This window comes from Eleutherodactylus coqui, chromosome 13 (assembly GCF_035609145.1).
Source record: "Eleutherodactylus coqui strain aEleCoq1 chromosome 13, aEleCoq1.hap1, whole genome shotgun sequence".
In the NCBI taxonomy this organism is placed as follows: domain Eukaryota; kingdom Metazoa; phylum Chordata; class Amphibia; order Anura; family Eleutherodactylidae; genus Eleutherodactylus; species Eleutherodactylus coqui.
Window position 1 is genome coordinate 45255945 of NC_089849.1, and position 27214 is coordinate 45283158.

Genomic DNA, 27214 nt, shown 5'->3' on the forward strand with positions numbered 1-27214 from the left:
CTGAAAAAATGCACGATTTTCTCACAAGTGTGAAAGCAGCCAAAGGGCGCATTCACACGACCGTATATCAGCTCGGTTTTTACGCCGAGCCGATATATGGCATCTCTCTCTGCAGGGGGAGGAGGCTGGAAGAGCCAGGAGCAGGAACTGAGCTCCCGCCCCCTCTCTGCCTCCTCTCCGCCCCTCTGCACTATTTGCAATGGGGAGAGGTGGGACGGGGGCTAATTCGCGGAACTTAGCCCCGTCCCTGTCCCGCCTCTTTTCATTGCAAATAGTGCAGAGGGGTGGAGAGGAGGCAGAGAGCGGGCGGGAGCTCAGTTCCTGCTCCTGGCTCTTCCATCCTCCCCCCCCCCCTGCAGATGAGGACGACGTATATCGGCTCGGCCTGAAAACCGAGCCGATATACGGTCGTCTGAATCCAGCCTAAGGGTGAATGCCCACAGAAGAATTTGGGTTCAAATAGATTTTATTGAATATAAAACAGACAGTGTTTAATTTCTGCATTAATCAGGGAAACATCAATTAAGAGCTTCGTAAACCATTGAAAGAATAGGAGTGAAGAAGGGGGGGGGCGGGAGGAGGAGCGTTTAGATCTGGTGAGAACTCCTTCCTTCACATTCCCTCTACCTCATCCACCCGTGGGATTCGTGATGGAGGGACTTGTCGCGGTCCCCGTTGGGAATGTGATGAGATGTTCTCCCTTCGAATATGTGAAACTTAAACCACTTAACATAATGGGGGGGGGGGGGGGGGGGGTGGAAGCTGAGGGAGGAAAAGTGGGGAAGGGGGGGGAATGGGAGAGAAACGAGAAGAACTGCTGGTTAGGTCCACTTGGTACTCTGCTATATGACTGCTTGGGGGCAGGGACACTTCTGTTTATCCCTTGACCTGTTGCCTAATCGAGTGAACCTTCTGCTACCCATCTTTTGAAATTGTCCGAGTCTCTAAACGCTACCCATGGCTGCCACGTCTTGTGGGTGGTTTGCCAGGTTTTGGGGTCGTCAGGACCCACCCACGGAAGACTTTGCACTGCGTTTCCTGCAGGGGAAATCCGCGCATGAATTCCGCAGTGGCAAGGTTCTATTGAAGCTAAAAGCTTTCTGCCTGCCAACGTACACATAGGGATTTCTACCGCGAATTTCCACCACAGGGAAAAAAAGAAAAAAAAATTTGAGGCACGTTCTATTTTACCGCGGATTTCCGCAGCGGGCGGCTCCATTGATATCAAGGAATGGAGACCGCTGACAAACATGATCTTGCTGAAAAGCATCTGTGCCTTATTGTCCAGAGGCAGGGGGGTCTGACAGATCCAGAGAGCCCTGACCGCTGCCTTAATGATTCAGCAGTGCACTGATTGATCATGGAGAGAACTCTGCAGCCATATATACTGCGGCTGCACAGTCCTCCCTCTCCTGACCGATCCCCTCCAGCAGATAACCCTGGAGATCATTCACATATCTGCCCATGTCCATTGCTGTACACATGGCCAGAGAAGAGCAGGGACCATAGATGAGGTCATAACCATGTGACCAGAAAGTAGCTTGAGGGTTAATGTAGGACTACACCTGTATGTGGGGATTAAGAAAATGAGTGTGTAACATGCCAGCGGCAGAAGTATGTAGCAGAGCTGAGTGTGTTTATATGTGAATGCTGCAGAGCTGTGTGTGTCACATGTAACAGAGCTGTATGTGTGTGTCACATGTAGCAGAGCTATGTGTGTGTATGTGAATGCTGCAGAGCTGTATGTGTGTGTCACATGTAACAGAGCTGTGTGTGTATGTGAATGCTGCAGAGCTGTGTGTGTCACATGTAGTAGAGCTGAGGGTGTGTATGTGAATGCTGCAGAGCTGTATGTGTGTGTCACATGTAGTAGAGCTGAGGGTGTGTATGTGAATGCTGCAGAGCTGTATGTGTGTGTCACATGTAGTAGAGCTGAGTGTGTGTATGTGAATGCTGCAGAGCTGTATATGTGTCACATGTAGCAGAGCTGAGTGTGTGTATGTGAATGATGTAGAGCTGAGTGTGAGTATGTGAATGCTACAAAGCTGTGTGCGTCACATGTAGCAGAGCTGAGTGTGTTTATGTGAATATGTTTCACATGTAGTAGAGCTCTGTGTGCAGTGGCGCTGTGTATAATGTGAACTTATGTGCTTGCGCCATTGTTGAATGGCCACGCTAGGGTTAATAGCTGACTCTTCACTATAAACCCCATTTTTCTATACTAGAACACCAAAGTTAGCGCCGGCAGCCCCTCCACCTTGTTAGACCCCCAGTGACGGTTACATTAGTATGCCAGATTCTCTCCGGTTTGCCGGGGCTTCTTATAGTCCGAAAAATCCAGTAGTCATACGACAAGATAACGACATCAGGAATATCTCAGGGAGCGGCGCTCCTCCAACAGGAAGGACGGGACTCTCAGAATACCCAGAATAACAATAAAAAATTCCAGGCGCCACAAAATGTCGTTTTGGTCCCCGAAGTAATTAATCGGCCAGCAACTATTTTGAAACGATCAGCGAACAAATTCCTGCTGGTCACCCGGTTGGTAGTCGCGTTTACACGTAACTATAGTCGCTTACATTGGCGCTATCGGGTGACTATCTGGAAGATAAAGTCACCCTGATATAAACAGAAGAGCCATAAGAAACAACAGATACGAGTACAACGTCCAGATGCACAAAGTATGGCAGCCAAATGGTTAATGTCCTCCTCCCCTGACGTGACAGCACCAACATAATACTGTATAGCTATATTATATACGCAGAACACACCGCCCCCTAGCGCTACTTCCTGTCTCTGCAGCCGCCTCATTAGAACGTTCTGTCTTCGCCGCATTCCGCCCCTTTTATGTTATTGGTAGATTCCGTGTATGGGCGGGGCTTAATCAGCAGCACGCTAACCCGTGATTGGTGGAAAGCCGTGTGTCCGGTACACGTGTCCTAAGAGTTCCCGGAGCCGGGATGCAGGTCTGTCCGGTAGCGGAGGAGGGGGGATGTACCAGCTGTGCAGACGGCTAACGGTCACTGACGGAGCCGTGTGTTGTGGCTCCGGGAATATAGACAAACCTGTGGCGTCCAGCTGCCATAGAACTACAAATCCCAGCATGCACTGGTCTTTGCTGACACCTGTAGATCCAGCACAGCTGTAGGCCTACATCCTGTTGCTAGGGGCAACAAGGGGCAGACTTTATATTAGACAGTTTGCACAATTGCGGCCCAGTGTGCCAGGATTAAAGGGGGTTTCCAGGTCACAGCCGACATGCTTCGGGGCTGAGCCAAGGCCGCTGGTCCAACCCCCGAGTAGTGGCTGGCGCTTGTAATAGCAGGCGCAGCTATTAGGGCATATTCGCAGGCTGTCCTATAAGGGGCGCAGACCTACGCCCTGTGCTGACCCTGGCGGCCAGGACTACGGGAACCACCAGGCGAGCGTCCCTCCGCTGTGTCCATACCTCCTGTAGAAGTCTATGGAGTTACGTAGGCCGAGCTTCTGTTTGTGTGACTCCATAGACATCTACGGGAGGTGCGGACTCAGTGGAGGGATGCCCGCCCGGTGGTCCCGTAGTCCTGGCACCGTGTACAAAGCGGTTTTTCCCTGGTGGCCATATTTGGTGGAGATCAAAACACCCCCTTAATGCTGCTCTTGTGCGATGGAGGATGAGGTGCGTTAAAAAGCACTAAAACGCACAAAAATAGAGCAGACAGTGCTAAAAAATCAGAGCATCAGAAACATGGCGTTCGAGCGCTAGTAAAAAAAGCGCGTCACGTCCTATCTATCTGCGTTTTGCTTCTTTTCATCGCCCATGTTTGCCTATAGAAACCCCTTTTTATCGCACCGCAAAGCACAAACTTGCGATTTTCGGGCAATGCGTTTTTAACATTAGAAAGTCCTATTGACTTTTGTGAAAAACAAAATCGCAAGCGGCAGCGATGTTTTTGCAAAAACAAAAAAAAAACATCGCCGAACCTTGAAAACCGCAGGTACAAAGACGCGATTTTTACCATGATTTTCTTGTAGCAAGATCGCAAGTGTGCGGGAGACGGAAGGGTAGTGTCACACGGGCGTTGGCGATATTGCCACGACAAAATCGTGTATTTTACATGTGCGTCCTGTTTGTGCAAAAGAATCCGCGGCGTAGATCCTATTTTCTTGTGCATTTGCGCAGGGAAGGAGCACGTTAAACTAATTGCACTAATTGCCCATTTCACTGACCGCTTGCGTGTTTTTTTTTGCGTAGCACAGTAAAACATGCACACTCAAATACGAGTGACTCCAGCCTAAGGGCACCTCCGCACAAGAAGACTGCCGGGCACATAAGCACCTGACAGCCGTCCCACGGGCCGCCGCTCTACACAGCAGCTGTAGTCGTTCAAGCGAATGGTAGCGAAGCGGCCGCGGATCGCTCGCTGTAAACAGGTTATTCATAGATTGAGCGGCTCCTGCTTATATGTCATTTGGATATTACTTCTGCCACAAACCAAGCGACCTTCACAGCGAACACTCTTGTGCTCCGCGCCCTGTCAGCGACGGCGTGCATGCGGGACGATTTTTTGAACTCGCTGTTTCCAGCCAGAATTCAGGTGATAATCACCCAGTAAAGCATCTTAAGGCCGCCTGCACATGTGCATGGCGGAGCCCGCAGTCAGCGTCCGCACCGCGAATCCCCAGCAAATATTATTCGTTACATGCTAAGGAAAAGCGTGTCTTCCAGGAACACGAGCGGAATCAAATTGCGATTTCTGTGACCGGAGGAAAACTCTTAGCATGTCTGACATTTGAAAAAAAAACTGTACTGCGCATGTCCGACAATTGCGTCACTGAAATCAATGGGACAGCCTCCCCCCCCCGCCATTAGCTGCAAAGAAACAAGACCCGTGGCCAGAATGACAAAAGCAATGATTTTCACTGGTTTCCTTCACATTTGAGATGTTTTCACTCACACTATGCCCTACCTTTCAGCGATGTGCGGTTTTTAAATCTCCCACATTTCCCTATGGAGTCTCTTTTTATCGCAACACAAAGCACGAACGTGCGACTTTCAGACAATGCGCTTTTCGTCATTAGAAAGTCTTATTGACTCTTGCGCTAAAATATTACGGTAAAACCGTGTGATAAAACGTGCGAGAAAATCACGAACGACAGCAATTTTTTTTTGCAAGAAAAAGCATCTCTGCTCTCAAAAATCGTGGAGAAAAAGACACGATTATTGCCGCAATTTTCTTGCATCAAAATCGCGATCGCCAGTGTGACAGAGCTACCTTTACACGGACGAGCTCAATATTGCGCCTGTCAACATGCGTTCTATCTGCGGATATGAGGTGTTTTTCATTCAAAAATGCATCGCATCACTTCCCTGAGGTTCCAATCCTCCGGCGCGTGTTTCACGCACGTCGGGCGTTCGGCAAGTGTTTCCCATTGATTTCTGTGGGAAACATCACATCGCGCTGGTGCGCACATCATACGGCATGCGATGTGTTTGACTGCCCAATTGAAAACAATGGGCGATGCGTTCCGAGGGACACAAAAAAATAGGACAGGCAGCGATTACTTTTCCTGCGTAGCGTCGCTGTGAGGGAAAACATCAAAAGAACAGAGTTCATATTTGTCTGAGTTTTGTGTGTCGCACAATGCACAAAAAATATGCGAGAATTGCGCGTGTGTGAATGTAGCCTAAGGCGTGCGCAATTGTGCTTACACTCGTATGAAGCCGTACCCAGATTGATGACACACAGTTTTTCTTTAGAAGACATAGAGATTCTTGACGCTTCTGCACTTTGCCGTAGCGTCCAGATGGGGCTTGTAGATCCGTAGCGAATTACTAATATTTGTACAAACGCAGAACAAATATTTCGCAGCACGCTCTGCTCTTTTTTTTTTTCTGATGTTTTCCCATAGGCCTTTCTACAGAAAAAAAGGCACAAAAAACTTTGTAAAAACGTCATGAACCTCATGGGTTATTTTTCAAGAGTAGAGAAAAACTTTAAAAAAAAAGAAAACTAAGAGAAATGCATAAAAAGAATTAATGCCAGAAATCTGTCCGTTTTGTAAGAGGGGGAGGGAACGTGGCGTAAACTGGCAGAAATTGTAGCCGAAATCAATGGCAGGTTCGACTTGCCATAGATTTCAGAAAGTGGCGCACGGCCAGCACAGGATGCGCCAAACTTAATAAGGCACTTGCAGCTCTTATTAAATTTGGCGCATCTTAGTCTGTCAACAGTTATCTAGGATCGGTGTGTGAGACACTTGTCTTAGACAGATGTTCCCCTATGTATGACGGAAGGCTAAATGGCTTCTTCTGGAGTTACAGGGGTTCCCTACCTCGGCCAATATGGGAAAACCCAGCCGCTCTGCTCTGACCTCCTGTCGTTGTGCTTAGCGCAGCGCCATTTCCGTAGCTCATTTAAGTGAATGGGAGCTACAAAAGCGGAGTAGCAGCACGCTACACTGTTTCCGGAATCCCACGAGTTGTGGAAACCGTGTAACGCGCTGCGCTACTCCGTTTTCGTAGTTCCCATTCACTTCAGTCAGAACTATGTAAATAATGCTGCACTAAGCGCTTGGCACTTACTGTAGGCTGCGGCCAGGAGGTAGGTCGCCATGGCAGCAGTTCCCCATCTCGGCTATGAGGAGTTGAGATGGGAATACACCATTAAATATTCATAGCCTGTATCTCGCTGATCAGCATAATACATGATCTATGGGGAATGGAACTGAGCTGCAGTACCACTCACAGCCACAACTCTATGCATGGCGCTGTTCCCATGTAAATAACGAGTTACAGGCTGGAGTGCTGCAGTATTTTCATTGTGCTGAAGGGTGGAGTTTCAGCAAATATCAGCTGAGGATGAATTAAAGGGGTTTTCCTAATAAAGACATATCCTTATCCACAGGATAGGGGAGGCATGTCTAATCACTGAGGGTCCGACCATTGGGTGAGCCTGAGATCTGTGCACCCTGACCGCCCCATGTGAATGGAAGGAGGTGCGCATGTGTGACCGCTGCTCTAGTCACTTCTGTGGGACAGAGAATGATGGCTGAGCGCATTGATCTCCCTCCGCCCCCTATAAGTGAAGGCTGTTATTAGGCTGATGATGCCGTTTATATAATTGGATATCTAGAAGCTGCAGTAAACTTTATTTTTTACATTATTTTGTTTTCTTCCAGGACATACAGAATGTGCCGATCGACATCCAGACCAGCAAATTGCTGGGTGAGTAGATATTGGTCCTGTTCATTATGGCCTTCGTCCAGCGATCCCATTGGGATTTCCATTTAAAGCCCTAGGTTCCATCCAGGAGCGCCAATCTTGGGTCATTACTTAAAAAATACTGAAAGACGGCATTGAATCGCAAACCGTGGAGTCTTCATACTGGAACACGACCGTTGTCAATAAACATATTCTAACATGTACTGATAAACCATTTTTGGCTACTTTTACTGTATTCCCCAACACAGCTTCTTGAGGACACCACTAGGGGGCAGATGTGTATACCGCTCCTATTCTGGTCAAAAAGAGGCCCATACAGCTGTACAGATTGACCCCCTCTCGGTCGTCACAGGCCGAGATTTAATATGTTGGTTGGAGAAGATGCAAATAAGGGAGATGGAACAATACCTCTGCAGTGCCACCTATTGGAAGGCAGCATTCCTGCAAGTCAGTGTTAGACTCTTTATACAAGCCTTGTAACAATGACTGGGAATTGAAATCCAAGCCAGAATCCATACACAGACAGCTGTGTCAGGGTGTTTGCCCCTCATCATTGTGCAGTAGGTTTCTGGCTTGGCAGTGAGAGGCCTGTGATGTGGATCAGGAACACTATCTTTTCTCCTTAGGGAGAGCGCCTAGAAAGTAGAGTGAGGAGACTTACAAGGCCATTCATGCTCCTCTTGGTAATATGCAAATAAGGGAGATGGAACAATACCTCTGTAGCGCCACCTATTGGAAGGCAACATTCCTGCAGGTCAGTGTTAGACTCTTTATACAAGCCTTGTACCGATGAGCAGGAAATTGAAAACCAAGCCAGAATCCATACACAGACAGGTTGGAGACGAGGAACACAATGCTTTTACTTAAAATAAAGTAAGACTAATCCGTAATAGTAGAAAAACTGCAGATAATTGATGGTGCTAGCTTCTTGTAAAACGGGCTGGTTTTACTCCTCTGCTCACATGTGATATAAGAAGAAGAAAGAAAGAAAGTGTACAAACTGATAAATGTTTGATCTTTCGCTTTCTGTTCCTTCCCAGATTGGTTGGTCGATCGAAGACACTGCATCCTCAAGTGGCAGAGCAAGGTACTGCAGATCAGAGAAAAGATTAATCAAGCACTTCAAGACATGCCGGAACATGAGGACATCCGGAATCTGCTGTCAGGAGCATGTGAGATATTGGGGATACTGAGGGATGGACGGGGAGGGCAAAACATCATAATCATTGAGGGAGTTCCTACTGTTAGGTCTATAGGGTGCGGTCCTGTATGCGGTCTGTGTGTCTGTTTTATTTACGTCAGTATGTCATCTTTTTCACATCTGGAAAAAAAAACGGAAACGGGCCCAAGTCTTTATTTTTTTTGCGTTTCTTAGCAACGGATTCATGAAATTCAGACCGCGCACGGATGGCATCCAAGTGCTGTCAGATTCTTCTCCTGCATCCCCATTGACTTGAATAGGCGAGTCTCCTCTGCAAATCAGATCAGAATGGTGCAGAGGTGAAACTGGTGATAACTGCGAGATACAATGGCCAGAAATAATGTCATTCCTCATGTCCGCACATGGCAGCTTACTCTATAACCTCCCCTGAAAGCATCGCTTTGGATTTGGGGCTCATAGGAAGCACTCTGCCCCCAAACCCCACAGCCATTGTGCTTATCATGGGCAGCAGATCCTTGTAGTACAGGGTTGTGTATGCAGGACGGTCTGTTTGCTGTTCGTTATCCGTCTCTACCTTCGGATGCCTGCACACGGGTGATCCTGATTCCGCATGTAGGAGCCCGCAGCGGAGTCTAGCTCTGACCCCAGCCGGCGACCCTGCTGTGATTGTCTGATAACTTTGGGAGTAACGTTACCTATTATACCATAATAATCTTTATATAGCGCCAACACTTTCTGGAGCACTTTAAAAGGGAACATAGATAAAACTAGACCTTACACACAGCAGTAAACTAATAACTGATCACAAGAGCTTCCAATCTATGAAGAAATAGGGGTGATGTGAGATGTAGCAGTGCTCATTCTGTACAATGGTCCAGCCAGCTCTCAAATCAATGGGCTACTATACATAAAGCTGTAGGAGTCGGTCACCAGCCGGTATCGGTGTATAGATAGATAGGAGGTGCATTAGTGTGTATTCGGTGTGGGGAATATAGTGGGATGAAGGGGGTCAGGTTTCGATGTGGGAATATACGGTAGAAGCTGGGTAATGGCCTATTTACACGTAACGATTATCGCTCAAAATTAGTTTAAACTGTGCCGGCTCCGTTGGAAGCAGTGGGAGAACTCTGTGATCCTCTGCCGTGGCTGTGACAGTTGCGCTGGTGATTCCTTCAGCCCCGCAGGGATGTGGGGCTGTTTTTAGATGAGAACACCTCGCATCCAGGGGTTTCCATATGGATTGTGAGGGCGATATCGGGCCGTGATTCACATCCCAATATTTCCCTTAGACATATGAAGTGCAGTTCCACATTTGTCAGCTGATCGGTGGGACCTTCACACAGCAAATGATTGCATGAATCAATGTTCAGACCCGAGCAACTGTCAGTGTAAATGTCCCTTAAGCTCAGGAAGGCCTGATTACTTTATGTTAGTCCATAGGTGCTTAGGTCAGTGGCGTAAACTGTTCTAAAAACTTTACAAAAAGTCTTGCATTTAGTGCAGATTTGCACTAAAATTTGAGACGTTTTTCATTGCTGCCAATCACAGAGTAGTACATGGTCTACTCAGAAAGTGGCAGCAACCATCTTGGCCACCCGAAGACAGGACTGTAACAGACACCATTGAGAGACAGAGGAGAATACTGAGTGCAGGTAAGGACTTGTTCACACCTCCGTTCAGGCTTTCTGTGTTTTAAAAAAACCTATTGAAATCAATGGGAAAAAGCAGAAGAACCATTTAGTTCCGTCTCTCTGCTCCAGAAATGGCACTGAAAGATGGAAAGACTGAATGCAGTCTGACTACTGGTGTGAATGAGCCCTAATATACCACCTCCATCCTCCAGTCCCTGAGCAGAACTTTGTCTCAAAACTGACCGATCCTTGTGAAAATAGCACAGCATTTAGATGTCACCAGGTTCTTAATAGTGTTGCAGATCAATTTGGTATATGTATTAGACTTCAGAGCATGCTGACTAAAATATCACAAATTAGGGAATCTTCAACCTTCTGCCAGTGTGCGGCAGTCAGTCGCTCTTGTGCCCCCTTAATTGTCTTGGTGGGCTATAGTGACATACACAGTCAGGGCTGTTATAAGAGGATGCAGAGCTCAGATTTATGTTTTTTGTTTTCATATTTATTCACTTATTTCAGATATTAATTACTTCCACTGCTTAAAGATTGTGGAGATATTAAAGGGAACAGAAGCCGCCACCAAAAATCTGTTTGGAAGATACTCATCCCAGAGAATGAAGGTAGGAAATGATGCATATACAGAATACAAGTTATACGTAGAATGTCTTTGTGGAATATAGTATGCCTTCTGTTTCAATACCTAAGCATTGCTATGGAAAACGCCGTCCCCCTGTCCACGAGCAAATCATAGCAAATCTCCACTCGCGAGCTGCAATTCGCAGCATGCTGCGAATTGCCGCAATTCTCCGCGGTCAGCCTATCTGTCAAATAGGCTGACAGTGCAGATCCGTCTGCAGGCTCCTGCTCCTGGGTGGCGGTTCCCGGGTGGCGGAGATCTGCCGCAAGATACCGCAATGCCCGTGGACAGGCAGCCTAAGTGGGAGCTTTCAGTTTGATAGAAGTTGCAGGTGGGGGTCATCTACTTTTACTACACACCTATATTACCGAGTAGCGCTGATAACGCACAGTCTTGTGTGCAGTCGTCTCATCATCGGATGGTATGTCAAGTCTGCTGCAGAACTAGACTGGCCGTATGGTGCAGAATTTGCCTTTGGTTTGCATGTAGCCAAATCACAGTCTGTCACTTGTTTGGCTTCAGTGGCTTTCTCATTCACCCGACATGTCTAGGGAAACAATTTGGTACGTTTTAGGAATTGCACAATGTTGTACTAACACTTCATTAAGTCCATCTGTGAAAACGAATGCAAATGAGAAGCATCGCTGCTAATCAGGGCACCGACACTAGAAATATGCAATATGGAACTGCGATTAACATTTTTCCCTTTGTACATGGCTTGTTGGCATTTGGGGTGCACGTTTTAGATTTTATTAACCCCCAACAGTCATTAAAATTGGAAAAACCCTCCCAAAAATGTCACTCTTTTTAGTGTATAACACAAACAACAACTATCAAAAAAAGGTGCTGCGCTCTCGGAGTACTGGTGAAGGAACATGCAAAAAAACAATGTAGTATCAGCGGGTGAATTGCCAAAAGACACGTACTTAGGAGGAGGGGGTGTGAGTAGCAGAAGCCCCCTCCTTGAAGTGTCCTGGATGATGCAAATCCACGTAGTCAATCTGGATCAAACATGAAATATTTCTCAAGCCAGTTATACTAGCTTGAGAAAGGTGCTATATAGCACCGAAACGCGTTGCCTGAATAAATAAATATTTCACGTCATTAAAGTTCTGGCAACACCAAATGTAGAGAGGTTTTATTATATTTTACTACTTTTGTACTTTTGCGCAATATAAACTCCCCCCCCCCCCCCCCTTTTTTTTTAAACAAAAATACTTTTTATGTAGCGCCACATTCCAGAGCTAGAGCATTTTTATTTTTCAGACAACAGAGCTGTATCACGTCTGTTTTTTGTGGGACAACTTGTAGTTTTTATGGAGCCATTTAGAGGTTTTAGGGAAAGTGAGGTGATCAGAAAATGTCTAGTTTGGATTTTTTTTATATAGAATTGTCTGTGCTTGATAAACAATGTAATATTTCATAGTACAGGTTGTTATAGATGTGGCGATTCTAACTACAGTATGTGTAGGGTTTTTTTTTTCATTTGTTAAAATATTTAAAGCCTTGTGCAGTGGGAAAATATTTTTTTCTAACTTCAGTAAAAATGTTTAGATGCCACGGTCAGCAATGACTGTAGCTTCTGTGGGGGTAAAAGGTGTAGAGGAGTGGTTAGATGTGCAAGTTCTCATCATTTCACTTTTCTGTGAAAAAACCCCATATGTGACAATCAGAGAGCAAATATGGTCTCTAATTAGAGATGAGCGAGCATACTCGGCCACGCCCCTTTTTCGCCCGAGCGCCGCGATTTTCGAGTACTTCCGTACTCGGGCGAAAAGATTCGGGGGGCGCTGTGGGTGAGTGGGGGGTTGCAGGGGGGAGAGGGAGAGAGAGAGGGCTCCCCCCTGTTCCCCGCTGCTACCCCCCGCTCCGCCACGCCTCCCCCCGGCGCCCCCCAAATCTTTTCACCTGAGTATGGAAGTACTCGAAAATCGCGGTGCTCGATCGAGTAATTACTCGAAACGAGTATGTTGGCTCATCTCTATTTCTAATTGATGGGACGTGAATTGTGATAACATGAACAAAAATTGGTGTCATTCCTCTCCTATGACAGGTATACAGAAGAATCACAGATCTTCTCTGTTGCCGCTGGTTTCCTCTCCCCCTTCCTTTCTTCTCTACACACACACTAAAAAGTTACAGCTGTAAATTCACTATTCCTGACTCCAGTTCAAACGTTTGATAACTCTGGTTCTCTGAACATTCTTTAAAGAATCTTCGCTTTAAAATAACACCAAAGCGTGTTGGTAGCTCTGATAGAACCGGAGCTACAACCATTTAAAATAGGACGAACTCTGGTCATACTAAGCTGTAATTCCTGTACCTGCAGAGCAAACAGAGCTTCTCCTAAACTGTGGGGGTTGGAGGGGGGGGGGGGGGGGTTAAACGGGATATATATTATATGCAGGTGCGCGGCAATTCACAAAATCGCATTTTGCAATGTGCGAAAGAGATTATTTTATAGTGCGTGCTTTGGCCTGAGTGGAGCCTTACAGAAGGTCCGATAAACAGGCCCCTAAGAGCTCAACAGACATGTTATAGTTAAACATTTATGACACATTCACACTTTGTTTTCTTGCTGCAGGACTGGCAAGAGGTGATATCTCTATATCAGGCGGATAATATGTATCTTGGTGAGTGTTTCATGGTCTTTTTGTGTTATGTTCCTATTGGAAATGGGGAGATGGAACAATACCTATGCAGCGCCACCTATTGGAAGGCAGCATTTCTGCAAGTCAATGTTGGACTCTTTTAAATAAGTCTTTTAACAATGGCTGGGAATTGTAAGCCAAAATCAGAAACCATACACTGACTGCTGTTTTGGGTGTTTGCCCCTCATCATTGTGCAGTAGGATCCTGGCTTGACTAGTCAGAGACCTATAGATGTGGGTCAGGGAGAGTATCAGCTCTCCTTAAGGAGAGACTTATAAGGCCATGCAAGCAGAGAATTATGGAAATGGAAAGATGGAACAATACCTCTGCAAGTCAATGTTAGACTCTTTAAACAAGTCTTGTAATGCTGCCTTCCAATAGGTGGCGCTGCAGAGGTATTATTCCATCTTCCCATTTGCATTTTTCCCTTATAAGGATCCTCACATCTTCTAGGTTCTCTCTTTAAGGAGAAACCATACCCTTCCTGACCAGTTCCTTTTGAATACACATTCAAAATCATAAATATAATTTTCGGTATTTGGGGCTTTTACTGTTGATGACTTATCCTCAGGACAGATCATCAATAGTTCATTATCAAGGATCTGCCACTTGAGATCCCCCACAGATCAGCTGATCCTCCAGCCCACTGTCAGTACAGCATGGTCTGGAGTCGTCCTCAGTGGTCAGGGCCAAAAGTGTAATAAACGGCTTCACTCCCACTGAAATTGATGGGAGTGATGTCCCCTATTACACTGCTGGCTCTGACTGCAGTGAGAAGCTGGAAGTGTAATAGGAGGCATCGCTTCCATTGATTTCAATGGCAGTGAAGCCACCTATTACATTTCTGGCCTTGACCACTGATGATGACATCCAGTCCTGCTGCAGTGACAGTAGGCTGAATTTTCAGCTGATCAGCTGGGATCCCCGCTGATCAACTATTGATGACCTATCCTGAGGATACTGTGTTTCTCCAAAAAAAAGACCCTATCTTATATTAATTGTTGCCCCAAAAGAGGCATTGGGTCTTATTTCTAGGGAGTGCCTTATACTCACTTAGGTGCCCTTTGGGTCCCTCCCGCTGGGCTGTGGCGCTCCGGAAGGCTTCTGCGTAGTCCTCAATGCCGACGGAGCACCTCTTGCTGGTGACGGAGCTTGAATACCCCGTCTCCAGCAAGCGATTGCTCTGATTGGTTCATCGAGCACTGGTTTTGATTGGCGGAGGCGGTGCTCCTGAACCAATCACAGCCATTCAATGATGGGTATTCCATCCTGAAGCACTTATCACCTATCCAATGGAAACATGATAAATGCTAGATTGGTGGGGGGGCCGACCAATAGAACCACCATCAGTCTGCAGAATGGGACCCAACAATCCCTGCAGCTAGAAGGAGTTTGATGCTCCATCTAAAATCTATGGGACTGTTTCTGTCACAGCCATGATAGAAGTAGCGCTTACAGTATGAAACATAATCGCTACTGTACACTTAGCTCTCTGGGCCAACCGCAAAGAACGGAAGAGCTGCACTTTTTTTCTGCTCTATTATGGGGGCGCTGTGCTATCCTTGAATTCGCTTCACTGGGACTGAGCTGCAGTAGCAGGTATAGTCGCCCATAGTTGGCCAACTGTAAAGGAGTAAATTACCATGTCTTCTGTCCTAGCGGAGTGCGGCAGTCTCTTGATGCGCAACGTGAGCTACGAGATCCCGGCTTTGAAGAAACAGATGACTCGATGTCAGCAGCTGGTTGCGGAGTGCGAGCGTCGGGCGGAGGAGTGTGTGCAGGGAGCCGCAGAGCAGCGAGAACAGTACTACAGCAGTTGCAAGCGCTACGGGATCAATGTGAGTGTGCAGGACAATTACTCTTATTGGTAGCAATGACCTGACATAAAATGGACATTGATTAGTAAATTAACTCTCGGCCTCTCAGTTGAGCGTCCTTTTATTAGGGCACCTATTTATTCATTCTGCCACTATTTCATACCATAGTAAACCAAGTATAGCGCTAAAATTATGACCTATATCTGTTTATAAAACGTATTTTGCCTTGGGTCTTTATATATGCATACCAGAAGAATCACTGTTTAAATATTTCTTGCACTGCATGTAAATGATGCAGACCCTGTCTGGCAGGCGGGCCGGGCCATCTTCAGGTTTTACCCTTAAGTCTGCGCTTAAGTCTTAGCTTTACCCTGAAGTCTGCGAGAACCCTTCGCTTCTCATATGACGGGGATGATGAACTAGATGTTATCCTCAAAGCACTGCAAAATCTTGAACCGCCGTGAGTTCACGGACTGGCGAATGTACAGATCATCTTTGTGGGCAGATTTGCGCACTTATCTGCGCATGCCCTATTCTTCTTTTTCACAGTTGAGAACAGCACATGCAACGTGTAAGGTCCGTAGACTACAGACAAGTGTTCGTTGGCTGTCTTATGCCAGTTGCACCTGAGTTTTTCGGGTACAACTTCCATATGACCATCTAAATACAGCCTCGGGGGTTAATATAATCAAAGACTATTATCGTCCAATCAACCCCCATTACTTAAGACTATTAGTAACAGTCTTGGCATCGGTATTGCAGCGCTCATAGCCCTGCAGTCCTCTTCTGAGGTACCACCGTAAAAATGGTGGTGCATTAGAACAAGTTCCTTAGGCCTCATGTCCACGGGGAAAATCAGGCCTGCCGTGGATTCTCTATGCAGAATCCCGCAGCGGGTGCCTCCTTTCCTGCGGACATGAGGCCTAAAAATAAGATTTACTCACCTGTCCGGACGATGCGGATCTGCCCTCCGTCGCGGCCGGATCTTCTTTCTTTGGCCCGACGGATGTGCTCGGCACACCGGCAGCGTGCCGCACGCATGCGCCGTGCACTATTTTTTTTTTTTAACTCCTGCTCTCCTGTGCCGGAGAGCAGAAATTCAGCTGCGGGTGTGCCGCGGACCGGACGACTTCCATAGACTTCAATAGAAGCCTGCGGGAGAGCCGCACTAAAATAGAGCATGCTGCGGGTGATTTCTCGCACATGCAATCCGCGCCTCAAGGGAAAATGACATCCGCAGGTATTTAATTACCTGCAGGTGTCCAATGCATTCCTATGTGGCGCGGATCACGCATTTAGGTGATCCGTTGCGGATCTGTCCCCGTGGACATGAGGCCTAAAACTGCTGCCATAAAATCACTATATTATCGGTTGTAAAGAGGTTAATCTTTGAAATACTACACTCACAGATTACATAAATGTCTGTGGACTGCACACATTTTGTAGAGATCCATCTAATTTGTATGGGAGAAGAGGGTGCAGGCATCTCCAACATTGTTTCTAGCCTGTTTTAACCCCTAGTTGATCCAGAGGAAGGCAAAAACACCAAGAGGCAGAAGCCAATTTAGACCATTTGGGGGGAAAATTCCTTGCTCAACCTTTGGTAGTTCCTACCTAAATATAAGACTCGGAACTACAAGCCCGCTGGTCACCTAATGTCTATGTCCTGTAATATCCTTCCGCTCGAGAAAGACGTCTAGTCCCCTCTTAAACTCCTCTATGGATTTTGCCATCACCACATCCTCTGGCAGAGAGTTCCACAGTCTCACTGCTCTTACAGTAAAGAACCCTTTTCTGTATTGGTAATGAAACCTTCTTTCCTCTAGACATAGCGGATGCCCTCTTGTTACAGTCGCAGTCCTGGGTATAAACAGATCGTGGGAGAGATCCTTGTATTGCCCCTTACTGTAGTTATACATGGTTATTTGATCGCTCCTTAGTCGTTATATTTCCAGGGTTAAAAGTCCTAATTTTGATAGCCTCTCTGGGTATTCCAGTCCTCATTCCGTTTATTAATTCAGTTGCCCTTCTTTGAACCCCCTTAAAGGGGTTGTCCTGCGAAAGCAAGTGGGGTTATGCACTTCTGTATGGCCATATAAATGCACTTTGTAATGTACATCGTGCATTAAATATTGGCCATACAGAAGTTATATACTTACCCCCTCCGGTGTTGGCGTCCCCGTCTCCATGGCGCCGACCGAAGCCTTCTTCTGCCTGGATTAGACGCACTTGCGCAGTCTGCCCTCTTCTGTCCCGCTCCGGCATGCTCGCGCAGCAGACCTGTGCGGCGCGAGCACGCCGGAGCGGCCCCTTCAGCGGAACAGAAGAAGCAGACTGCGCAAGCGCGTCTAATCCAGGCAGAAGAAGGATTCGGTCGGCGCCATGGAGACGGGGACGCCAACACCGGAGGGGGTAAGTATATAACTTCTGTATGGCTCATATTTAATGCACGGTGTATATTACAAAGTGCATTTATATGGCCATACAGAAGTGCATAACCCCACTTGCTTTCGCAGGACAACCCCTTTAAGCACTGTAACATCCTTCCTGAGCATCGGTGTCCAGAACTGTACGCAGTATTCCATGTGACAAGTGCCTTATATAGCGGTAGCATAATGTTCTCATCCCTCACCCCTAAACCTCTTTTAATGCACCACAAAACTCTATTAGCTTTTGCAGCAGCTGACTGGCATTGGTTGCTCCAGTTTAATCTACAGTCCACTAGACCACCAGGTCTTTTTCCATCTCACTTTTTCCTAGCAATACCCCATTTAGTGTATATTGGTGACATCAGTTTCTCCTGCCCATGTGCAGAACCTTACATTTGTCAACATTAAACTTCATTTGCCATTTTTCTGCCCAAGCCCGCAGCTTATTTAGGTCCATTTGTATTGGATACATACTTGGCCAATCCAAGTATCCATGTTTATGGAGAACGTGGGGGAGATAGTTGGCTGACCAATGTATGTCAACCATTAGATTTTAAGTGGAATTGGTGGTTGCAACTTTTGTTTTAAGACTGTAATGAGTCGTACAAGTAGGAAAAGTGCACGCATTAATATGGATATATCTGTTGAATTGCTCACCTAATAATTCCATCGCACCCTGTATTACACATAGAACTCCAGCTTTATTATACTACTTTCTCCCATGTAGGGAGAAGATGTTCGTAAGGAACTGCAGATGTTGGTTTGTGATGTCCCAGCGACCTTAAGACAAGTTGGGTCGGATGCTGTTAGACTCCTGCCTGCCATCCAGTTGTATGAGGCCTGTGTGTCTTTTGTCTGTGATAGGTAAGCAGTACAGTATCTGAATGGAGTTTGTATGATCTCCCAATGTCTCCCAGGACTCATGCTTAGGTTTACGGTCCTCCTATGCCATCGGTCCTGGACTTTGTGTAGAAATGTTTTATTTTCCCTAAACTTGGAATTTAAAAACGTTGCACAGAAAGTCAGGTTGCAAAACCTGAAAGTGCTAGGACTATGCAAATATTGAGGGATTCGAGTAATTATTTTCTCTACTTCAGCTCCCCTAAACAGGCTCTTCCCCTCATCCGCTACTTGCAGGAACATGGAGACACAACGGTGTATGAGTGGCGGACAGGAGAAGTCCCAGTGACCGTGGAACGGCCAGAAGTCAAGGAGGTTGAGGAGGTTCCCCATTCTATAGAAGAAGGAGATGTAGGAGTTGGCTTATGCCCTAGAAGTCTATGGTCACTCTCACTGCAATACTGATAATATCTTATTTTTGTCAGATCGATTGGGGAAATTTGGGAATAACTACAGAGACTCCAGCTGTGCAGACATCAGAGGAAATAGACTGGGTCTTTGGCTCCGGAACAGAGGTAAGATGGCTGTATTTTACAGAGGAAACAGGGAAATCTCATGCATGTGTCTCTTATCCACCGTCATTGTGTCTCATTGGAGATACTAGAATACAATAAAAAAATAAGTAAAAGAAATCCGCTCTCATAGGAATACTGATGAATCCAAGTGGCCAATGGGCAAGAGAGATATTTGTAGACACCTTGAAGGAGGCGGCTGTGATAAACAGAAGCCCCCTCCTAATGACGGTAATCACAAGTCTCACGTTCTGGATGTAAAGTCCACGGGTTTATACTTAGTAACAAACCAATAGACAGGGATAATGGGCAACGCGTTTCGGAGCCACAACTGCTCCTTTCTCATATGGAAGCAGAGAGAACCTTCGACTTGTGCTTGAGAAAGGAGCAGTTGTGGTTTCGAAACGAGTTGCCCATCATCCCGATCTATCTGTTTGTATGAGACAGACTATTCAGAAATTATTCTATTTTGTATAATAGGATGCTTATGTAGTTATGTGTTTTTTAGGCTACAGGAGCTGATGCCATCGTCTGGGACTCAGAGGAAACTGTTCCTGGTGAAATCATCACTGTGTTGGAAGATGGTCATGATGGTGAGACCTAAAACTGAAGATGGTTGATGGAAGACCTCATCACTAATCTGTATTAATACTATAGAAGAACTAGTTGCAGTACATTTGTAAGGTGCCCATACGCCTGCATCATCTGTGGGCTGAACACTCATTTGACCAACAAGTATTTCTCCCGGCTCCCCAATACACATGAATGCTTGGTTCGGTTGAGCGTTCATGTATTTTACATTGGAGGAGATGAGAAAGCTGCAGCCAGACAGATCTGGGAACAAGCTCCTTATCTTCTGGGGGAAGAAAAGAATCAGAATTGGAATTCAACACCCCAGTAACCATCTCGGTGTGGATGGAGGAGGGGCAATCACAAATGTTGTGGATACTTTGTCACATCATTTAGGCCCCGTGTCCACAGGCCCGCACGGTTTCCCTGTGCAGAATCCTGCACCGGATTCGACCCAGCCCGCAGACATGAGGCCAGAAAATACATTATACTCACCTGTCCGGACACTGCAGGGCTCTCCCCCGTCGCGGCCGGAGCTTCCTCTGCACAACGGATGCGCTTGGGATGCCGGCGCCGTGCCATCCGCATGCGCCGTGCCTTCTTTTATTTTTTTTTAAACTCCTACTTTCCTGCGGTCTGCAGCACGGACACAGTGACAGCTGTGAATGTGCCGTGGATCCGGGCGGATTCCATTGGCTTCAAAGGAAGCTGTGGCAGCCATCCGTGAGGGAAAAACGCATAGAAATGGAGCATGCTGCGGTTGTTTTTCTGCGCATGCGATCCGCACGGCGGGGAGAAAATGACATCCGCAGGGATTTAATTACCTGTGGGTGCCAATGATTCCCTATGGGCGCAAATCGTGTGAGAAATTTTGTAAATTGATTTATGCCGTGGACATGAGGCCTTAGTTTAGGACCACTATACAGATTCTGCACATTACAGGTTGTGGATGTTTCAATGTAGGTTCTCCTTCATGTTTTAAAGTAAAATTCTTGTTCTTTCACCCTTTTATCTGTGAAAGACTAAGGCCTCATGTCCACGGCATAAATCAATTTACAAGATCCGCGCGGGTCTCCCGCACATGCGTTCCGGACCCATAGGGAATCCTTGGACACCCGCAGGTAATTAAATACCTGCAGATGTCATTTTCCCCCAGTGTGCGGATCACACGCGTGGGAAAACAACTGCAGCATGCTCCTTTTTTATGCTGTTTTCCTGCACGGACGGCTTCTATTGAAGCCAATGGAAGCCATCTGGATCCACGGGATGTCTGCAGCTGTCACTGTGTTTATGCCGCGGGAAAGCAGGAGTTTAAAAAAAATAAAAGAAGGTACTGCGCCGGCGTCCCGTGTAGACAGGTGAGTAAAATGGATTTTTTTGGCCTCATGTCTGCAGGCCGGATGAAATCCGGTGCGGGATTCTGCACGGAGAAACCATGTGGGCCTGTGGACATGAGGCCTTAGGTGGATTCAGCCTTTGTCACTTCGGAGATGTTGGATGGTTTATTCTCTTCCTTCCCTGTTCCGCTCCTAGTAGAGTTGAGCGAACATACTCTGCCGAGCTTGATGCTCGTTCGAGTATTAGTGTACTCGATGGTGCTCGTTACTCGAACAAGCATCAAGACGTGTTCAACCCCGCCCCAGTTTTTGGCTCCTCCCCGCTGTAACGTGCCTGTTTTGGCCACTCCCCACCGCGACGCAGCGTGCTTCATTGGCAAATTTTTAGGCAGGCAGGAGAGAGACCAAAACCTAGAAAAAAAAAAAAGCTTGGCACCCGGCTTCCTACATACAAAAATGCTCGAGTCTCCCATTGTAGTCATTGGGGTTCATTACTCAAGTAGAGCTCTCGAATTTTACGAAAAGCTCGACTCGAATAACGCGGACCCGAGCATTTGGGTGCTCGCTCATCTCTAGCTCCTATTAATGAAATACTGCAATTCCTGATCTGGCGGTCGGCACTTGCCTTGCAATTGTTTTGTTCTTAGATCTTCTGGAAGATGGTGGGATATTTGTTCACTATTTGGCTAATAAATATGTGATATTCCTCTTCTCTTCTGGAGTTCATGAGATGATTAGGATTCTATTTATGGGGAAGGTTTGATGGTTGGGTTCCTCGTCTTTTGGTGAAGACTTTATGGTTACGATTCTAGTTTTCTGCAGAGGACCTGGTGGTTGGGCATAAAGTTTTCTGAACTGGACATTTCAATGTTTTTCCATTTGAGTTGATGGTTTTCTACTTTTCTGAAGAAAGCTGGAAAGTTTGGTTTCTAATTTTTGGAGAAAACGTAATTATTAGGGCTCTATTCTTGTGAAAGGTTACATTTTCTGAGCAACACTTGTTTGATTATGTGATAGCAGAAAGTAACTTAAGGGCTATTTACACTGAACGATTATCCCACATAATTCGTTCAAACAAACTAAATTCAGCGATAATCGTCCAGTGTAAATGCAAAAAAATTGTTTACTATTCGTTCACTTTCAGTCAGCATAAAAACCATCGCTGGATCACGGGATTCTCATTGTAAGCCCTCCCCATAGAGGGTGGAGCGCTGAGTGGGAAGCCCACAATCCAGCGGTGAAGTCCGCCTGTCTAAATGCTCGTCATAATGGGACATGGTCATGTGACTCTTTTCAGTAGGTGCTGACCTTTTAGAAGGTGTTGCGTCCTTTTGTTTTTCCTCTCCGGATAACTTTATTTTTCTGTTTCCCTCAGTCCCCCCAGGTGTGGCACGAGGAACCGATGCTCTTACGCTGCTTGAAAACACAGAAACTCGCAATGAGTTTGTTGATGAATTAATGGAGGTGACTGCCCACTTTCTAACTATTGCACTTTATTCCTCTATGTGTCTTTCTCTATTTTCCTCTTTTTCTCTATGTTCTTCTCCTTCTTGCATTATGTCGTTACTAGCAGGTTCTTCACACTCTCGGCCTATTCCTATCTTCCTGTGGCCAATAGTAAAAAACTGGTTATAGGGCGACCGTATTAGAGAGTTTTTCTCATAACCAGTTTATTTTTTACTATTGACCAACAGTATTAAATATATGTCCTCCTTAAATGTTGAGATAGATGTGATTTGGATTGGCTAATTCTTTAAAAAAAAAAATGAAAAAGTCTCTGTGTCTTCCTTCGCACCGCGTTGGGGTTTTCTTTGTTTTGTTTTTTTGCCACATTTATTTTAAACAGCAAGAATGGCGTGTTTTTGTTGATTATTTTTTTTGTTGTTTTTTTACACAAGCGTTTTCTGGGTGTTTTTTTTACACACATGCTTTTTTAAACTGTTTTTCTCTTTGTTTTACTATAGAGAAGTTTGTGGCCTCATTGACACGGGCTTTAGGCTGGGGTCACACAGGGCGGATTTGCCGCGGTTTTGCCGCAGATTGCCGTTGCATATCCGCACTGCGGCAAAACCGCTGCATTTGCAGTGCAATGCAGCACAAATGAGATTTGCCAAAAAGCTGTTCTCACAAAACGGATTTTTTCCGCACAGCCGTAGTGTGGAAATGCAACTGCGTCGCGGTTTTAAAAGATGCAGCATGTTCATTCTTTGGTCTTTTCCGCAGCGCTTTTTTGTCCATAGACCTCTATGGACGCAGCCAAAACCGCACCAAATAGTAAAAAAGCGCTGCGGGAAAAAAACTCTTGCGGATTTTTCCACACGAAAATCCGCAGCAAAATCCGCAAGCCCAAATTTACCTTTGAAGCAGTTCTTCTGCGGCAAAACCGCAACTGAGAAACCGCGGCAAAACCGCTGCAAATCTGCCCTGTGTGAACCCAGCCTAATGCAGATCTGCATACAGATTTAGGCTGGGTTCACACTTGGCGTATTCCCGGCGGAAATCTCACAGTTTGGCCACAGCAAAAACCGCGAGATTCCCGCCGGGAGAACCGCCGCGGTTTAAGCCGCGGCGGCTTTGAAGCGGCCCGGCCGCTTGCTTTTCCGTTGCGGCCGGCGCTCCCATAGAGGGGAGCGCGGCCATGACATAAACAAACAAAAAAACGAAAGTAAACAGACATGCTGCTTCTTTTGAAACCACGGCTGCGGCGGTCGCAGCCGCGGTTTCAACCGAATTTACCGCAGCGGATCAGCCGTCCCGTGTGGACGAGGTTTCTCAGAAACCTCGTCCACATGGCTGGCTAATCCCGAGATTAGCGGCCGTGGGCGAATCTGCTGCGGCAGAACCGCAGCAAATCCGCCCTGTGTGAACCTAGGCTTAGCCCCAGGCAAATTGATGTGTTGCTGCCCTAACCGGGAACTGCACAAAGAATTGCAGGTGGAAAAATTTGTGCTAAGTGAACTATGGAGCAGATTATTAGAGCACTCAGTAGAATACTAAAATGGTGTGGATTTGAGTGAGTAAATTATGCAATGTGGGCAAGGTGTAAAGGAAAACCCCTTAAAAACCCAAATCAAGGACATGCTAAATTTTAAAAGAACGCCAAGGGTGCAAAAATGAGGAAAGACCGCACCAAAAAAAACACAATGAGCCCGATTTACTAATACTGTCTAAATTAGGCAGTGCAAACTAGGGGTGCTTTTACACGGGATGATCTGTCAGGCAACAATCTTGACAGGTCATCCCAGCGATAATCGCCCCTGTGCTTTTATACAGGAGCAAGCATTGCTGACTGAATGGAGGCGGAGCGGCAGGGAAAATGGAACGATAATCATTGCATGTAAAAGCACCCTTAAATGCGCCAGAATTTATCACAGTGACTCATGATGAATCTCTTAATTTAAGATTGTCTAGTCTAACTTTTCCATCACCTATCAGTTGGCTTAAGCCCCTATTACACGGCACGATTATTGTACAAATCACTCGTTCGATCGAGCGGTCTGTGCTGTGATTGTGCTGTGTGAACACATGCAGTGACAGAACCATCAGCAAAAAATCGCTGATCAGATCTTTCACGGCAGACGTAAAAATCGTTGTTGGTCTCCTGCTGCATCGTTCTGTGTGAACAGGCCGTCCATCATCTATAAATGACAGACTGTTTACTGTGAATGGAGGCGGACGAGCTGGAACAATTCCCGGCCCGCTGCTCCTCCATTCACTAAGTGTCGATCGCTTCTGTATAAAAGCAGAGGAGCGATCATCGCTGGAGCAGTTGTCGGGCACCAAAGTCGTCTCGTGTTGAAGAAGCTTTAGTTTACACCAAAAATTAGGTGACATTTTTGACACGAGATGGCAGATTTTCACAAAACCATGTCCTTTTTTTCTGAGCTGTCATAAAAAAAAAACTGCAGCTAATCCACCATATGTGAACGCAGCCATAGTCTTCCTCCTTTCATTCCCTTCCTCTCCTTCCCTTTGTTCTGTGATCTTGGTTCTCTGCTTTTGTCCTGCAGCTCGTGTTGTTTCTGTGCTTCTCTCCTCTCTTGAGTCTATCCTTTGTGTTCCTCCATTGTGCTATAATCGTCGTTTCTAGACTATTTATTTTACCTTTCTCCTTCATCTTGTTTTCTCATTACATCCTTTCTCCATATAACTGTGTGGCTCGCGCCACTCATGCGTTACTATACATTTTTCCAAAATGCTCGTCCCACCACCTTCCTCTTCCTTGTCTTCTCGCACTACGTTTGTTCTCTCTATCCGTATCGTTGCGCTTTGGTTGGTCATGCATGTCCATTTCCTTCCTGCTAATCTCTCCGTTATTTCTCCCTGCCAGTTGGAGGCCTTCCTTTCTCAATGGCTTCAGGATCTCGACGGCCAAACTGACGTCATCACTGTCACACAGTTCCAGACTGCACCGCCCATTCTGCAGGACCAGACCCGGACTAAAGTCACTGGCATGTTATCGGACGTTAGAGATTTAATTGGACGCTTAACGGATGTGAAAATGCGCCATCTTTTCCTCATTCTAGCATCTCCACGGTTAGTTGGATCTGATTCCCTTGTATTACTTCTGCTTGCTAGAATCATGGACACATGTTGGCCTTTGTACTTCGTCAATCAGAGTCCTACTTTGGGATCGGGTTATATGGTGATCTGTTTGTTCCAGGTATGTAGATCGAGTAACAGATCTACTACAACAGCGCCTGAAGCAAGCAGAGCTCTTAGAGAGGAAAAGAGAGGCATGGTTGGAGAGAGGAAACTCCGAGCAGAAGGAGAGGGGGAACCTGGAACCCAAACTTCTACTTCTTCAGGAGAGAAGTCGTGAACTTCAGAAGCAGGTGAGTGGCGGCTACTAGTGGCAGGTTTAGAGTTTTTCATTGTTTCGGTGACATAGGTACATGAGGGCCTGATTTTGTTGGGACCATTGAACATACCATATAATGTATTGGAAAACTTTTACAAATTTATAAGGGGGGAGAAAAGTCAAAAACACGATTTTGCCATTTTGAGTGTGGGTTTATGTAAATACTGTTGACGTTGATGTAAAATCGACATCTTCTCTTTAGGTCTCATGCCCCTGACCGGGTCGGATTCCGACTGCGAAGTGTTGCAGCGGAATCAGACCCGGTGCCGGCCAGAGACCCTATATTCACCTGTCCGGAGCTGCGGCGAGTGTCTCGGCCAGCGCAAATGTGCAGTGCAGGGCATGACACTGCTGTCATACCGGCGATGACGTGAATTTGCAGTGATTTCGATATCGACATTTTGGAATCGCCGTGGATCGGACGGCTTCCATTGACTGCAATGTGTGTTTTTGTTTTTTTTTCCCCACACAAGATAGAGAATGCTGCGATTCTTCCCCGCGAGCGGAAAATCGCAGTTGATTTCCGCTTGTGGGCAGGGAAGAAGCATTTAACATGGCATGCTCTGGACAGACATTGCTGCGGAATTTGTGGTGGGCGTCCGGCTGCGAATTCTGCAGTGATCATCGATCTGTGGGCATTGGCCCCTATTTTGTGGGTCGGTACAGTTATGGTGATACCACATTTATATAGTTTTTTATATAGTACTACTTAAAAAATGAATAAATACAAATTGCATTCTATCACCATCTTTCAATCCCTGTAAGGTTGCCTGTCCACAGGCGATTGTTCACTGCGTTATCCGCGGCGATAATCCGGCTGTGGGTAATGCAGTGAATGCTTTTCATAGCGTTACTATGGAAAGCACAGCCCCCTGTCCACGAGCGGAGAATCCTAGCGATGTAGGGATCTCGTCTCCTGAGCCCGCTCCCTACACAGACACCTGACATGCATGTGTACATGCATCCTGAAAGGGATTAAAAAAGAATAGACGGGGATGTAGCTGGATGGGTGAATGTCTCAAAGCTGGGTTGTTTACTGTTTGAGTAAAAGACCGTCATACAGATTTGACAACAGGCGTGGGAACCTGCTGATATCAGCCAGATCAGATGACTCCCATTTGTTTATGGGCACCTCCCGAAATTCGCTGATAATCCTGGGAAAACCAGGATCGGGCATGGCAGCCCTCTTGTAAAACGTGTAAACGTTCACCTGAATCCAGATGTCATGCATATGGAGGGTCCGGGATAAATGGCTGGCAACCTAATAATCGTTCAGCCGATGGCTATTAGAGGTGTACGGGCAAAACATTTGGGCCTGTTCAGGAAGGAAACATTGTAGACCAAAGAACAAATCGTCTCTTCATTTTTCTTCCAGATTGAAGCAGATATATCTCGGAGATATAATAACCGCCCAGTGAAACTTATCGGCACCGGACTTTGAAAGTCGTCGTGTGACCTCGGTCTCCGGTTTCTACATTAAAGCCTCCTGTTTATAAAGCGTT

The 27214-nt window shown here is 46.3% G+C and overlaps 1 protein-coding gene across 1 annotated transcript; it reads left to right on the forward strand.

Annotated features, from left to right (window-relative positions):
* The first annotated feature begins 2885 nt into the window (after positions 1-2885).
* CDK5RAP3 (CDK5 regulatory subunit associated protein 3) lies at positions 2886-27214 on the forward strand. The gene is made up of 14 exons (XM_066588129.1): positions 2886-2966; positions 7162-7207; positions 8245-8376; positions 10517-10617; positions 13219-13267; positions 14946-15124; positions 18260-18396; positions 18630-18783; positions 18858-18947; positions 19453-19537; positions 22227-22315; positions 25182-25387; positions 25515-25686; positions 27088-27214. Exons 1-14 carry the CDS (start codon positions 2961-2963, stop codon positions 27151-27153), a joined length of 1512 nt encoding a protein of 503 aa, XP_066444226.1. The 5' UTR covers positions 2886-2960; the 3' UTR covers positions 27154-27214.